The sequence below is a fragment of the Oncorhynchus clarkii genome, chromosome 17 (assembly GCF_045791955.1).
Source record: "Oncorhynchus clarkii lewisi isolate Uvic-CL-2024 chromosome 17, UVic_Ocla_1.0, whole genome shotgun sequence".
Lineage (NCBI taxonomy): Eukaryota > Metazoa > Chordata > Actinopteri > Salmoniformes > Salmonidae > Oncorhynchus > Oncorhynchus clarkii.
In genome coordinates, this window is record NC_092163.1 from 47,041,040 (window position 1) to 47,058,407 (window position 17,368).

At 39.3% G+C, this 17,368-nt stretch overlaps 1 protein-coding gene across 3 annotated transcripts in view; it reads left to right on the forward strand.

Annotated features, from left to right (window-relative positions):
* The first annotated feature begins 1,191 nt into the window (after nucleotides 1-1,191).
* Nucleotides 1,192-17,368, forward strand: part of LOC139370982 (natural resistance-associated macrophage protein 2-like) — a 48,763-nt gene continuing 32,586 nt past the window's right edge. The window contains exons 1-2 of one of the 3 annotated variants that reach the window (XM_071110934.1): nucleotides 1,192-1,314; nucleotides 14,420-14,531. In XM_071110934.1, the coding sequence (XP_070967035.1) occupies nucleotides 14,501-14,531 (31 nt within the window). In that variant the 5' untranslated portion in view covers nucleotides 1,192-1,314; nucleotides 14,420-14,500. The remainder of the gene's footprint in view (nucleotides 1,315-14,419; nucleotides 14,532-17,368) is intronic. The other 2 variants (XM_071110933.1, XM_071110935.1) reach the window with 2 other exon arrangements.

Below are 17,368 nucleotides of genomic sequence, written 5' to 3' on the forward strand. Positions count from 1 at the left end.
ACTCCAAAAAGCAAGTTCTGCAGGCTCTAGTTTTGCCTAATCTTGATTATTGTCCAGTCGTGTTGTCCAGTGCTACAAGGAAATACCTAGTTAAGCTGCAGTTGGCCCAGAACAGAGCGGCACATTTTGCTCTTCATTGTAATCAGGGGGCTAATATTAATACTATGCATGCCAGTCTCTCTTGGCTAGGAGTTGAGGAGAGACTGACTGCATCACGTCTTATTTTTATAATAAACATGAATGTGTTGAAAATTCCAAAATGTTTGCATAGTCAACTTACACACAGCTCTGACACACAAACTTATCCCACCAGACATGCCACCAGGGGTCTTTTCATAGTCCCCAAATCCAGAACAAATTCAAGAAAACGTACAGTATTATATAGAGCCCTTATTGCATGGAACATCCTTCCATCTCATATTGCTCAAATAAACAGCAAACCTGGTTTCAAGAAATAAATAAAGCAACACCTCACGGCCCAACGCCTCTCCCCTTTTTGACCTAGATAGTTTGTGTGTATGCATTGATATACATTAAAAATGTATGTAGTTCTGTCCTTGAGCTGTTCTTGTCTAATGATGTTCTGTATTATGTCATTCTGTATTATGTTTCATGTTTGTGTGGACCCCAGGAAGAGTAGCTGCTGCATTTGCAACAGCTAATGGGGATCCTAATAAAATACCAAATGAGCAAGGCAAAGGCAACAAGCCTGATATGGAGATGGTGCAGAGATGGCAGGAGCAGTGGAATAGATATATTAAGGCATTTATTTCAAGTACAGAGGAAGGTTGGGGAGGGTAGAACGGCAGTAAGGGACAGAAGAGAGGAGACAATTTTTTACAAAATTAAACTTGAGACCCAGCCAGTTGAATAAGATCTGAAATGTGATAGAAAAGCATCCAACAGGAAAGTGTTATTCTTGCCATTAAACAGATACAGTGTGAGCAGTTTCAGAGGGAAATAGACACTGAGATCTAGTATGAGGGAAAAGGGGATACAGGAAATTAGTTTAATTAGTATATTGAGTAGAATGTTATTATATATAGTCTCAAATATTTGATATTTTTTAAGAGCAACGGGCCTGGCAGATAGGATTTAGTTTCTCACTTTCTCTGGCCCGCACTCCAGTACAGTACGTGGCAGTAATGTACCATAACGTTGGATGCCAACTACTGATAAACCCCACCAAAGAAGAAGTTGTGTTACTGGCTCAGTGGTGTCCCTGCACTTGCTTGTGTCGACATCTAACGTTAGCTATGTGTTATTTAATCTAATGACATTTACACGACCATACTTTTTACACGCTATATCCAGGTAAGACGGCACACTTTTTAAAATGTATTCCAGTGGTTGTTTTACTTGTGAACTGTGCAGCTATTTAACCGGCTAATTGCTTGCCAGATAGGTCAAAGTTAGCTGGCTAGCTAGTTAACGGTAACTGTTAATAAAAAAAACGAAAGTCACGATAACATCTTTCTTCACTGCTTTATGGTAACGTTACTCATTTGATGTCTACTTTTTGGTCATTTTAAGTAGCTGCAACCCATAGAAATATCTAGACTTTCTGGCTCCCTTCCTAATCCACTTGCTTGCTATTTAACGTTAGTTGTTTTTGACTGGGTCTCACTGTCAAAGTGAGCCCATGTGATCAAACAGTTTACAGGAAATAAATATAGTCTAGTGTCCAAGTAGTCCAAGTAGTCCAAGTAGTGCTCTTAAGGAGCCCAATGTTACCGTTACTCCTTAGGGTGGAACCGACAGCCTTTTAACTACTTTGCAGATATGAAACACAATCTTAATATCAGTAAAAAAAAAAAAAATCGAATTCCCAGTTTATGCTTAAAAACTAACTTAATAAGAATTTAAAAAAAATGATTTTATTTAACTCTATTCCATGACATGCATATTGGGTGCGTTCATACTCTGATTTCAGATCACTCTTGTCTGAGTGTACATATTATACACATTTGCAAAATGTGTAAAAAGTCAAGGGGTCTGAATACTTACCAAATGCACTGTATTTGCAGAAATTCATTCGGGTGTATTTTGTGGCTTTTGGCGAATGCATTCCAATGATCAGAAGTCGCGCTATTGCTACTGCCTGTGAACACAGTCCAATTCAAAGGGAATGGTGGCAGGCCCGTGTGACAAATGCCTTATTTGCCTATAAGCCTATTGCAGCTTTGATTGGCTATGGGTCACCGGTCTGTGTAGACTTCTGTCCTTGAAAATATGTTTTTATTAGGTTTTATTGACTAATTCTATGAATTTATGAAAATATGAATATGACCATATCTAAGTGCTCACTTGTCAGAAATGGTGCAAAAAAAAGTGTCATATTCTTCCTGGGGGTGTATATGAACATATTTGAATAAGATTTAATATTGCTAAATCGTTGTCAGTTCCAGTTTATGGTCCAAAGACCTTAAGTCATTTTCAGAAGTAGACTGGCTCTGGCAGCCAATACTGCATCTAAACGTGAATCGGTTCTTCATTGCGATACAGTTCTTGAAATATAAAGACTCTTACTTTCATATCACAATTTCACAAATACAAAACACACTTACTGTACACTGTTTTAACCGGCTTTATCACAGCTGCAGCCAACAGTATTTTTCTTCTGTTACCTGCGCTAATTATCTGTCTACAGTCTGTTTTCTGTAAACACATGCTGTAACATGGATATATGCCCATGTGGGAATACTAACTCTAACCCTATAACGGTGTGTTGGCCCAGAACAGAGCGGCACATTTTGCTCTTCATTGTAATCAGGGGGCTAATATTAATACTATGCATGCCAGTCTCTCTTGGCTAGGAGTTGAGGAGAGACTGACTGCATCACGTCTTATTTTTATAATAAACATGAATGTGTTGAAAATTCCAAAATGTTTGCATAGTCAACTTACACACAGCTCTGACACACAAACTTATCCCACCAGACATGCCACCAGGGGTCTTTTCATAGTCCCCAAATCCAGAACAAATTCAAGAAAACGTACAGTATTATATAGAGCCCTTATTGCATGGAACATCCTTCCATCTCATATTGCTCAAATAAACAGCAAACCTGGTTTCAAGAAATAAATAAAGCAACACCTCACGGCCCAACGCCTCTCCCCTTTTTGACCTAGATAGTTTGTGTGTATGCATTGATATACATTAAAAATGTATGTAGTTCTGTCCTTGAGCTGTTCTTGTCTAATGATGTTCTGTATTATGTCATTCTGTATTATGTTTCATGTTTGTGTGGACCCCAGGAAGAGTAGCTGCTGCATTTGCAACAGCTAATGGGGATCCTAATAAAATACCAAATGAGCAAGGCAAAGGCAACAAGCCTGATATGGAGATGGTGCAGAGATGGCAGGAGCAGTGGAATAGATATATTAAGGCATTTATTTCAAGTGGCTTTTGGCGAATGCATTCCAATGATCAGAAGTCGCGCTATTGCTACTGCCTGTGAACACAGTCCAATTCAAAGGGAATGGTGGCAGGCCCGTGTGACAAATGCCTTATTTGCCTATAAGCCTATTGCAGCTTTGATTGGCTATGGGTCACCGGTCTGTGTAGACTTCTGTCCTTGAAAATATGTTTTTATTAGGTTTTATTGACTAATTCTATGAATTTATGAAAATATGAATATGACCATATCTAAGTGCTCACTTGTCAGAAATGGTGCAAAAAAAAGTGTCATATTCTTCCTGGGGGTGTATATGAACATATTTGAATAAGATTTAATATTGCTAAATCGTTGTCAGTTCCAGTTTATGGTCCAAAGACCTTAAGTCATTTTCAGAAGTAGACTGGCTCTGGCAGCCAATACTGCATCTAAACGTGAATCGGTTCTTCATTGCGATACAGTTCTTGAAATATAAAGACTCTTACTTTCATATCACAATTTCACAAATACAAAACACACTTACTGTACACTGTTTTAACCGGCTTTATCACAGCTGCAGCCAACAGTATTTTTCTTCTGTTACCTGCGCTAATTATCTGTCTACAGTCTGTTTTCTGTAAACACATGCTGTAACATGGATATATGCCCATGTGGGAATACTAACTCTAACCCTATAACGGTGTGTCTCAATTTAATGTATTTTTTTTAAATATCACTCTGTGATATGAAAGATGAGGGCCTTATGCTTCCAAAAACGTAATGTAAGCGATGCGTGTTAATGTTCAGACAGTGTCGACGCTATTTACAAAACTCCACCGTACAAAATACTCCTTTGTCCAATGACTCTTATGTGTACTGTAATGGAACTGAGAGTCATGATCAAGGGCTAGTCTCGTGTATGCAGTGTAGGTTGCAGGTTCAAACATATACCTTGCATAACTTCACTGTTTGAAATACTGCTAGTTCATCATTTTAATATTCTCAATGGAGTAGTGTGGATATAGGTACAGTGGCATATCCCATCCTTGCATTGAGGTATGTTTTCTTACCCATATCTCGCACCAGCACCACAGTGTCTTAATGTAACCATGATTGCGTTCTGACCTCAGTGTGAACTATCATAACGGTATGGTCGATATCTTTTGGCAAGGCCTATAGCCTAGTATAACATTTTAAACAACTTTATAAGATGTTCTAAAGTTGCTACGCTGTTCATTCAGCCCTCTGAGGCATTTCTAGGTCAAACTGTTCCTTGTCTTGTGAGGAATGTAGCCTAAAGATTTGTGCTTCAGTCCTAATTTAGGCTGTTGTACCTTTAAAAGAGATTGTGTGTGTGCAAGGTCCTTGTTCCGTTAGGGAGGTGACAGATATGGAGTGAGCTGTTTTTTGCAGATTAGGTCTGGTAGAGAGAGAGGAGGGGGGCGAGAGAGGCCTGAGGTTAGGGGGAGAGCAGAACTGCTCCCACTCTGTTCTCTCTCTTCTGCCCTCATTCTTCTCAGTCTCATGCGTCTGTTCTTGGGAAGAATGACTGACCGGGACTGGTAATTTGACAATTTTGACTGAGTAGTCCTAAACACAGGTGCTATACAATTTAATTTTATTTACATTGATTGGGGTGTAAGTCCAAGGTTGACAATGGATAGGGAGTCGTTCCATGTCATTTCAGCATGCCATGACACCCACCATCTCAGATTGTTCTGAAGTTGTTTCTGTAGTTAGAACCAAGTAAAATAGGCATTCTTGAAACATTATTTTGTTGAAATTTAATTTGATCTCAGAGAAATTAAGAATTGCACACATTGGCCATTTTTAATTTATAGGATTCAGATAATATTAAATAATTATATTACCTAACATCTGATTTGGGACCAAACTTATTCCTACCCATTAGGGCTGACCACATTTAGTTGATTGTTTGGACGATAGGCTGTTGGTCAAGCAAGATTTTTTTTTAGTCGAGCAGTGGCAAATAAATGATTTTTATATATGGCACACAAGTCACCTGTCTAAGTGGACTAATCCATTATGGAGGCCGCAGGGATGGCACACCAGTATCACCAGTAGTAACCTACATTTACCGTTAAATTAACATAATTTATCATCTAGAATGTTTGTTTGGTTATTTCTGTTGATACATTCAGCATACACTGAATGAAAATATAAATGCAACATGTATAATGTTGGTCCCATGTTTCATGAGCTGAGATAAAAGAAAAAGCTTATTTCTCTCAAATGTTCTGATTTGTTTAAATCCCTATTAGTGAACATTTCTACTTTGCCAAGATATGCCACACCTGTCAGTTGGATGGATTATCAAGAAGCTAATTAAAAAGCATAATCATTACCTTGTGCTGGGGACAATAGAAGGCCACGCTAAAACGTGCAGTTTGTCAGGCGTCACAATGCCACAGATGTCTCAAGTTTTGAGGGAGCGTACAATTGGTATGCTGACTGCAGGAATGTCCACATGGAGCTGTTGCCAGATAATTGAATGTTAATTTCTCTACCTTAAGCTGCCTCTAATGTCGTTTTTAGGGAATTTGGCACTACGTCCAACCAGCCTCACAACCACAGACCACGTGTCTGGCGTGTTGTGTGCGCGCAAGTGGTTTAATGATGTCAACGTTATGGTATGGGCAGGCATAAGCTAAGGACAACGAACACAATTGTATTTTATCGGTGGCTATATGAATGCCCAAAAATACCGTGACGATCCTGAAGCCCCTTTTTTTTTTTGTCAATTTATTTGTTGTCTTTTGTTTTGAGCACTCCTGTCAATTTTGATTAAGGACACTCACCTGATTATGCGGAGAAGGAGAAGGAGACCTAGGCTGCCTGGCCTGCATGCAAATTTAGGCCCCAAAATTTGCCCATTTGGGGATCTGATACTATTTCTGATTGTCTTAACTCAGCATCACTTTGGAGCTTCTCAAAGTAAGTTTTTCTTCGCCTCAAACAGCAAGTAAATTATGTCTATTTTTACATCCATTGAGAATGACAATAGTTCCTCAACTGTTTCCAGCTCTATCCCTTGCAATAACCACTCACCATGAAAGGGGAAACAAATGTGATACTCTGATCCGGTGGAAATGTCATAAAATAGGCCTACCTGATTACCCATTTTCCTTGCGCAAATAGCCTACAGTTGTGTCTGTCTGGAGCTCACTGGCATGGGAAACAATGTTGTAAGTTTGCTAGCACTAATTTAGGGCCTGACCAAGTTAATAGTTGAAACGTATTACAGCCTTATTCTAAAATGGATTCAATTGTTTGTTTTTTATTATATCTCAATATTCAATACCCCATAATGACAAAGCAAAAAGTTATAAAAAAAAATAAAAAAATGTTGGCAAATAAATAATAACATTTATCACATTTGCATAAGTATTCGGTCCTATATTCAGTACTTTTTTGAAACACCTTTGACAGCGATTACAGCCTTGAGTCTTCTTGGGTATGACACTACAAGCTTGGCACACTTGTATTTGGGGAGTTTCTCCCGTTCTTCTCTGCAGAGCCTCTCAAGCTCTGTCAGGTTGGATGGAGAGCGTCGCTGCACAACTATTTTCAGGTCTCTCCCGAGATGTTCGATTGGGTTCAAGTCCGGGCTCTGGGCTCGGCCACTTAAGGACATTGAGACTTGTCCTGAAGTCACTCCTGGATTGTCTTTGCTGGGTGTCCTGTTGGAAGGTGAACCTTTGCCCCAGTCTGAGGTGCTGAGTGCTCTGGAGCAGGTTTTCATCAAGAATCTCTTGGTACTTTGCTCCGTTCAGCTTTCCCTCGATCCTGACTAGTCTCCCAGTCCACGTCGCTGAAAAATATCCCCATAGCATGATGCTGCCACCACCATGCTTCACCATAGGGATGGTGCCAGGTTTCCTTCAGACGTGACGCTTGGCATTCAGGCAAAACAAAGCATGATTCGTTGACAATTATAATCCAAGCCCAACCTTATTTGTTGTCTTTTCTTTTGAGCACTCCTGTCAGTGTGACACACTGAGGTTCCAAACTCAGTTTTAGACTAGACTGACTTTGATAAAAATGATCCTATTTACACTTTGTAGTCAATTTTGACACCAGAATAAATGTTTGACTCGTCAATCCCACATAGACCGTTTTCAAAGAGATTAGTTTCTTTTTAGGGGCAGTCGCTCTTTACAACTGAATTCATGAGAATCACCCTGCTCTCTTAGGGGGCTATCCCTATGCAATTCTCATATGAAGACTTTTCCTATAAGCCCAAAATATTGATTAAGAAATGGGCAAGGGACTACAATGTTGGGACTACAATGTTGTAATAACCTTAATAAAATAAATAATTGCATGGAAGTCTCATTTAAAAAAAAATAAAAAATGAAATGATCAGGAAACAGCTCTATCTATTGTGATTAGTGACATTTACCATTAAACCCAACGCAACCCAAAACCATTAAAATTGCAAATCAATACACAGTGTGTTTGGAACTTTTACCATTGATGATCATTACAGACCATACCATTGAAACCATTAGAACTGCTGTAGCCTAATGGTTTGCTTGTTCAACAGGAATGGTCTAACAATAACTAATCCAGACCTTTCTTGAAGAGAGAACTACACACAAAGGGGTGGTTTCCTAGACACAGATTAAGCATAAAAGACCAACAAACTGATTTGCTTTCATGGAGGACTGGCTTGAATTGCGAGGATGACCACACAATTGTTTTTCATCATGAGGCAAATCTATTGGTTTTCTACACAAAGTTGCAAAGAATATGTTGTGATCTATTTAATTAACACGAGACCTGCAAAATATATAAAAGACTGGCGGTATTGCGGGAACAGCTGCATTTAGTGAACAAAACCTGGGGTTTCCGCACTACTTCATGGTAAACAATATAAGTGACTTCAATTATTCTCTCTGAACAGGGAACACATTACATAGAATGGAGAAGCAATACTACAAGCCGCTGCTTCATACTACTGGTCAAACATAGTGTATTCAGACCCCATCCCCTTTTCCAAGTTTTGTAACATTATTATACATCATTTTTTCCTCATCAATCTAAACACAATACACCATGATAAAGTGAAAACTAATTCATAAAAATAAACAGACACCTTTTTTACATATGTATTCGGACCCTTTGCTATGAGACTATAAATTGAGCTCCAATGCATCCTGTTTCCATTGATCATCCTTGATGTTTCTACAACTTGGGAGTCCACCTGTGTTAAATTCTATTGATTGAACATGATTTGGAAAGACACACACACCTTCCAGAAGGACAACAATCTCTGCAGCATTCCACCAATCAGGCCTTTATGGTAAAGTGGCCAGATGGAAGCCACTCATCAGTAAAAGGTACACTACAGCCCGCTTGGAGTTTGCCAATAGGCACCTGAAGGACTCTCAGACCTTGAGAAACAAGATTCTCTGTTCTGAGGAAACCAATATTGAAATCTTTGAACAATGAGAACTTTTTAAACTTAATATAATACATAAATAAAATCAATTTAGTCTCAAATAAATGATGAAACATGCTCAATTTGGTTTAAATAATGCAAAAACACAGTGTTGGAGAAGAAAGTAAAAGTGCAATATGTGCCATGTAAAAAAGATAATGTTTAAGTTCCTTGCTCAGAACATGAGAACATTTGAAAGCTGGTGGTAAAATATTCCCAGTTCTTCAATATTCTCATTTAAGAAGTTTTAGGTTGTATATATTATAGGAATTATGACGCGTAGACTATTTCACTCTATATACCATTTGTATTTCATATACCTTTGACTATTGGATGTTCTAATAGACACTTTAGTATTGCCAGCCTAATCTAAGGAGTTGATAGGCTTAAAGTCATAAACAGCACTGTGATTCAAGAGTTGCTAAGAGCAGCTGGCAAAGCAATAAAGTTTGAATGAATGCTTACTAGCCTGCTGCTGCCTGCCACCACTCAGTCAGACTGCTCTCTCAAATATCAAATCATAGCCTTAATTATAATATAATAAACACAGAAATACGAGCCTTTGGTCATTAATATGGTCAAATCCGGAAACTATTCAAAAACAAAACGTTGATTCTTTAGGTAAAATACAGAACCGTTCCGTATTTTATCGAACGGGTGGCATCCCTAAGTCTAAATATTGCTGTTACATTGCACCACCTTCAATGTTATGTCATAATTATGTAAAATTCTGGCAAATTAGTTTGCAATGAGCCAGGCGCCCCCAAACTGTTGCATACAGAAGTGACACAATTTCCCTAGTTAATATTGCCTGCGAACATGAATTTCTTAACTAAATTTGCAGGTTAAAAAAAAATATACTTCTGTGTATTGATTTTTCTGATAAGGTAAAATGTTTCTGTTTCTGTCTCCATATGATAGGGTAAATATATCCAATGCAAAGAAAATCTACATTTAAATGCTATTAAAATTAATTTGCAGAAGTCGGAAGTTGACAAACACCTTAGCCAAATACATTTAAACTCAGTTTTTCACAATTCCTAGTAGAGAATAATAGTAGAGAACATGATTTATTTCAGCTTTTATTTCTTTCATCACATTTCCAGTGAGTCAGAAGTTTACATACACTCAATTAGTATTTGGTAGCATTTAAATTGCCTTTAAATTGTTTAACTTGAGCCAAACGTTTCGGGTAGCCTTCCACATGCTTCCCACAATAATTTGGGCTCCTGACAGAGTTGGTGTAACTGAGTCAGGTTTGTAGGCCTCCTTGATTGCTTACACTTTTTCAGTTTTGCCCACACTTCAATAGGGTTGAGGTCAGGGCTTTGTGATGGCCACTCCAATACCTTGACTTTGTTGTCCTTAAGCTATTTTGCCACAACTTTGGAAGTATGCTTGGGGTCATTGTTCATTTGGAAGACCCATTTTCGACCAAGCTTTAACTTCCTGACTGATGTCTTGAGATGTTGCTTCAATATACAGTGCCTTGCGAAAGTATTCGGCCCCCTTGAACTTTGTGACCTTTTGCCACATTTCAGGCTTCAAACATAAATATATAAAACTGTCACAGACAGTGTAACCAGCAAAGCAACCCTACACCATCCCACCTCCTCCTCCATGCTTCACGGTGGGAACTACACATGCGGGTATCATCCGTTCACCTATTCTGCGTCTCACAAAGACACGGAGGTTGGAATCCAAAAATCTCAAATTTGGACTCATCAGACCGAAGGACAGATTTTTGCAGGTATAATGTCCATTGCTTGTGTTTCTTGTCCTAAGCAAGTCTCTCCTTACTGGTGTCCTTTAGTAGTGGTTTCTTTGCAGCAATTCGACCATGAAGGCCTGATTCACAGTCTCCTCTGAACAGTTGATGTTGAGATGTGTCTGTTACTTGAACTCTGTGAAGCATTTACAGTGCCTTGCGAAAGTATTCGGCCCCCTTGAACTTTGCGACCTTTTGCCACATTTCAGGCTTCAAAAATAAAGATATAAAACTGTATTTTTTTGTGAAGAATCAACAACAAGTGGGACACAATCATGAAGTGGAACGACATTTATTGGATATTTCAAACTTTTTTAACAAATCAAAAACTGAAAAATTGGGCGTGCAAAATTATTCAGCCCCCTTAAGTTAATATTTTGTAGCGCCACCTTTTGCTGCGATTACAGCTGTAAGTCGCTTGGGGTATGTCTCTATCAGTTTTGCACATCGAGAGACTGAAATTTTTTCCCATTCCTCCTTGCAAAACAGCTCGAGCTCAGTGAGGTTGGATGGAGAGCATTTGTGAACAGCAGTTTTCAGTTCTTTCCACAGATTCTCGATTGGATTCAGGTCTGGACTTTGACTTGGCCAAACTAACACCTGGATATGTTTATTTTTAAACCATTCCATTGTAGATTTTGCTTTATGTTTTGGTTTATTGTCTTGTTGGAAGACAAATCTCCGTCCCAGTCTCAGGTCTTTTGCAGACTCCATCAGGTTTTCTTCCAGAATGGTCCTGTATTTGGCTCCATCCATCTTCCCATCAATTTTAACCATCTTCCCTGTCCCTGCTGAAGAAAAGCAGGCCCAAACCATGATGCTGTCACCACCATGTTTGACAGTGGGGATGGTGTGTTCAGGGTGATGAGCTGTGTTGCTTTTACGCCAAACATAACGTTTTGCATTGTTGCCAAAAAGTTCAATTTTGGTTTCATCTGACCAAAGCACCTTCTTCCACATGTTTGGTGTGTCTCCCAGGTGGCTTGTGGCAAACTTTAAACGACACTTTTTATGGATATCTTTAAGAAATGGCTTTCTTCTTGCCACTCTTCCATAAAGGCCAGATTTGTGCAATATACGACTGATTGTTGTCCTATGGACAGAGTCTCCCACTTCAGCAGTAGATCTCTGTGGTTCATCCAGAGTGATCATGGGCCTCTTGGCTGCATCTCTGATCAGTCTTCTCCTTGTATGAGCTGAAAGTTTAGAGGGACGGCCAGGTCTTGGTAGATTTGCAGTGGTGTGATACTCCTTCCATTTCAATATTATCGCTTGCACAGTGCTTCTTGGGATGTTTAAAGCTTGGGAAATCTTTTTGTATCCAAATCCGGCTTTAAACTTCTTCACAACGGTATCTCGGACCTGCCTGGTGTGTTCCTTGTTCTTCATGATGCTCTCTGCGCTTTTAACGGACCTCTGAGACTATCACAGTGCAGGTGCATTTATACGGAGACTTGATTACACACAGGTGGATTGTATTTATCATCAGTCATTTAAGTCAACATTGGATCATTCAGAGATCCTCACTGAACTTCTGGAGAGAGTTTGCTGCACTGAAAGTAAAGGGGCTGAATAATTTTGCACGCCCAATTTTTCAGTTTTTGATTTGTTAAAAAAGTTGGAAATATCCAATAAATGTCGTTCCACTTCATGATTGTGTCCCACTTGTTGTTGATTCTTCACAAAAAAATACGGTTTTATATATTTATGTTTGAAGCCTGAAATGTGGCAAAAGGTCGCAAAGTTCAAGGGGGCCGAATACTTTCGCAAGGCACTGTATCCACAATTGTCCTTCCTCATGATGCCATCTATTTTGTGAAGTGTACCAGTCCCTCCTTTAGCAAAGTACCTCCACAACATGAAACTCTCACCCCCGTGCTTCACGGTTGAGATGGTGTTCTTCGGCTTGCAAGCCTCCCCCTTTTTCCTCCAAACAGGATCATTATGGCTTCATCAGACCAGAGGACATTTCTCCAAAAAGTACAATCTTTGTCCCATGTGCATTTGCAAACCGTAGTCTGGCTTTTTTATGGCAGTTTTGGAGCAGTGGCTTCTTCCTTGCTGAGCGGCCTTGCGGGTTATGTCGATATAGGACTTGTTTTACTGTGGATATAGATACTTTTGTACCCGTTGCTGGAGGCAACGGGTACAAGGTATTTTGCTGTTATCCTGGGATTGATTTGCACTTTTCGCACCAAAGTCTGTTCATCTCTAGGAGACAGAATGCGTCTCCTTCCTGAGCGGTATTACGGCTGCGTGGTCCCATGGTGTTTATACTTGCGTACTGTTGTTTATACAGATGAAGGTGGTACCTTCAGGCATTTGGAAATTGCTTCCACGGATGAACCAGTCTTGTGGAGGTCTACAATTTTTTGAGGTCTTGGCTGATTTCTTTTGATTTTTCCCATAATGTCAAGCAAAGAGGCACTGAGTTTGGTAGGGTAGGCCTTCAAATACATCCATAGGTACACCTCCAATTGACTCAAATTATGTCAATTGGCCTATCAGAAGCTTCTAAAGCCATGACATAATTTTCTGGAATTTTCCAAGCTGTTTAAAGGCACAGTCAAATTAGTGTATGTAAACTTCTGACCTACTGGAATTGTGATACAGAGAATTATAAGTGAGTGAAATAATCTGTCTGTAAATTTTTGGGGGACAAATTACTTCTGTCGTGCACAAAGTAGATGTCCTAACCAACTTGCCAAAACTATAGTTTGTTAAACAAGAAATTTGTGGAGTGGTAAAAAAAAAAAAAATCCCACGGAAAGTTTCCACCTGTGAATAGTCCACAAAATGTGCAACCTTAGTCAAGTGCCAGTTTTGTCACAATCACCCAGCACTTGTGGGGACTATTCAAGGAGAGTTGGGCTGAAGCGTTAGGTTGCGATTAGGACAAAGTGAATTGCTTTCCTGGAGGACTGGCTTGATTTGTGAGGATGACCACACAATCTATTGGTTTTCTACCCAAAGTTGCAATGAAAATGTTATCTATTTAAACACAAGAAACCAGCAAAATGGATTTAAGAGTTTGGTGGTATAGCAGGAACAGCGGCAACTAGTGGTCTGAATTTGGTACTTTCCCACTACTTTATGGTAAATAATGCAAACGTCGATGACCTAATTTCTCTGAACATGCGAAAAATAAAGTAAAAAATCACCAGATTCACAGGGAATACATTACATGGTACTGTATGTAGAAGCAATACTCCAAGCCACAGCTTCTTACTACTTGTCAAAAGTCAAGAACTGATACTGTATAATCCTACAGGTTTTTAGTTTGTGATTGGCATGAGGGGTCTGAGTGGCTTTTGTTTTGTTTTGTTTTTCCCCCTCATGTCTTACTCACTGGTAGGAAGAATTTTGGTCCAAATCGGATATATTTATTTAATATTATCTGAATCCTCTAAATTTGAAATGGGCAATTTGGTTTCAATGAATTAGCTTAATTTCTCAGGGTTCAAATTCTATTTCTGCAAAATCTTTCATGAGTGCTAATCACTAAGTGCTCACCACTAAGATGGTGGTTGTCAAAAACCTCTCATGCTTTTTGAGGTGGAACGACCCAAGGGTCTTCTGATATCTCTTGTATGGGCATTTGTAAAGCTGTACTGTGTAAATGAGGTCAGGGTTTTTTTGTTGACTTCACATTGAGGGAAGTACTGAATAAGATGTATTCTAACCATGGTGACCATATTGAGGTCAATTCAAGGCTTTTGTTATGTTCTCACTATTAGGCTAATATGAGGGAAGTGGTCATGTGCAGTGTTTGAAATTATATTTTTCTTAATATTTTTGTTTTAATTTCAGTTGTCTGTTTCCAGACAGATCTCCAGTCCCTGCGTTTACAGAGCTCCCCCTCCCCTCGGGCCCCCCTTTAACCCCACCCTAATGAAGACAGCGCGGGAAGCAGACCAGGAAGGTAACTTATGATAACAGAAGCACGACACACTCACTCCTACGCCTTACTGTGGTCAGCTCAGCACAGATGGTGCAAAATTGAACTTTTTGGCAACAATGCAAAACGTTATGTTTGGCGTAAAAGCAACACAGCTCATCACCCTGAACACACCATCCCCACTGTCAAACATGGTGGTGGCAGCATCATGGTTTGGGCCTGCTTTTCTTCAGCAGGGACAGGGAAGATGGTTAAAATTGATGGGAAGATGGATGGAGCCAAATACAGGACCATTCTGGAACAAAACCTGATGGAGTCTGCAAAAGACCTGAGACTGGGACGGAGATTTGTCTTCCAACAAGACAATGATCCAAAACATAAAGCAAAATCTACAATGGAATGGTTCAAAAATAAACATATCCAGGTGTTAGAATGGCCAAGTCAAAGTCCAGACCTGAATCCAATCGAGAATCTGTGGAAAGAACTGAAAACTGCTGTTCACAAATGCTCTCCATCCAACCTCACTGAGCTCGAGCTGTTTTGCAAGGAGGAATGGGAAAACATTTCAGTCTCTCGATGTGCAAAACTGATAGAGACATACCCCAAGCGACTTACAGCTGTAATCGCAGCAAAAGGTGGCGCTACAAAGTATTAACTTAAGGGGGCTGAATAATTTTGCACGCCCAATTTTTCAGTTTTTGATTTGTTAAAAAAGTTTGAAATATCCAATAAATGTCGTTCCACTTCATGATTGTGTCCCACTTGTTGTTGAATCTTCACAAAAAAATACAGTTTTATATCTTTATGTTTTAAGCCTGAAATGTGGCAAAAGGTCGCAAAGTTCAAGGGGGCCGAATACTTTCGCAAGGCACTGTAATTGACAGCTTAGGATAGAAAACACTCTAAAGTTTCCAAAACTGTAAAAATATTGTCTGTGAGTATAACAGAACTGATATTGCAGGCGAAAGCCTGAGAAAAATCCAATCCGGAAGTGACTCATGTTTTGAAAGCTCTGCTTTTCAATGCATCCCTATTGAGCAGTGAATGGGCTATCAACCAGATTACTTTTTCTACGTATTCCCCAAGGTGTCTACAGCATTGTGACATAGTTTTACGCCTTTATGTTGAAGAATACCCGTAAGCGGCTACATTGTGTAAGTGGTCACCTGGTGGCTCTGAGTGATTCTTGCGTAAAATACAGAAGTAGCCATTTTTCCAATCGGTCCTACTGAAAAACCAATTGTCCCGGTGGATATATTATCAAATAGATATTTGAAAAACACCTTGAGGATTGATTATAAACAATGTTTGCCATGTTTCTGTCGATTATTATGGAGCTAATTTGGAATATTTTTCAGCGTTGTCGTGACCGCAATTTACGATCGATTTCTCAGCCAAACGTGAAGAACAGGAACGGAGCTATTTCGCCTACAAAAATTATATTTTTGGAAAAAAGGAACATTGGCTGTCTAACTGGGAGTCTCATGAGTGAAAATATCCGAGGCTCATCAAAGGTAAACTATTTAATTTGATTGCTTTTCTGATTTTCGTGACCAAGTTACCTGTTGCTAGCTGGACATAATGCTATGCTAGGCTATCGATAAACTTACACAAATGCTTGTCTTGCTTTGGCTGTAAAGCATATTTTGAAAATCTGAGATGACAGGGTGATTAACAAAAGGCTAAGCTGTGTCTCAATATATTTAACTTGTGATCTTCATGAATAGGAATATTTTCTAGTAATATTTATGTCCGTTGCGTTATGGTAATGAGTGTCAGTCGATGATTACGCTCCCGGATCCGGGATGGGGTGTCACTCGAGGTTAAGTAAGTTCAGGAGTACACATTTGCTTAACAAGTCACATATTAAGATGCATGGACTTTGTGTTCAATAATAGTGTTTAACATGATTTTTGAATGACTTTGTCATCTCTACCCTACACATACATTTATCTGTAAGGTCCCTCAGCTGATCAGTGAATTTCAGACACAGATTCAACCACAAACACCAGGGAAGGGCACCTATTGGTAGATGGGTAAAAAAAAAAGGTGGGAGTTGAGCAAACAGAAAGAAGCACAATGAACACTCCAACCTGAGTGGAGTACTTGCCCTTGTATCAGACTCAGTACACTTCGGTGCTGTTATAGTGTGAGGACACATCAAGGATCTACTATACTTTCATAATGATGTGCTGTTACTAGGGCTGTTTAGGTGTCTATAATACCGCCACACCAGCGGTCACGAGTCATGACTGCAGTCAAATTCCACTTGACCGTTTAGTCATGGTAATTAGTCTTCTCCAAGCTCTAATGCTGCTGATGGTCATTAGTAGCCTACCAAACATGCTAACTGCCTGGTACTCAGCACTCTATTGTCCCTCTAAACACTCTGACATCGATGCAAATGTATTCGAAAATCGAATCAAACACTTCATGAGAGCCCATGAGCTCATGTTGCGCAACATTTCAATAGGCTATGCAATTGCGTGAGAAAACAGTGAGATTGCCTCTTAAAAAAAGGATCCCATCAGCTTTCTATAAGCTAGGCCTACTATATTTATTTCTCAAATTTCCTAATATTAAGCACATTGCTTCTCTTTACAACAGCAGTATAGCCTACCTGGCTGGCATGAAAATGAACCGCGGGAAGAGTGTCCTCCATTCGCTATTTAAATGCATACAGTAGATTACTTTTTTTTCTGCCCCTGTTTTCGAGACCCGGTGCATGATAATCGTCTATTCTAAATCAAAACAAATTTCACATATTATTTAGTATATGTCAAGACAAGATAAATCAAAAATAGTCTAATTGGTGGCAATATTAGCTGAAAACTTGTGAATTATATATGATCAATTGTGAG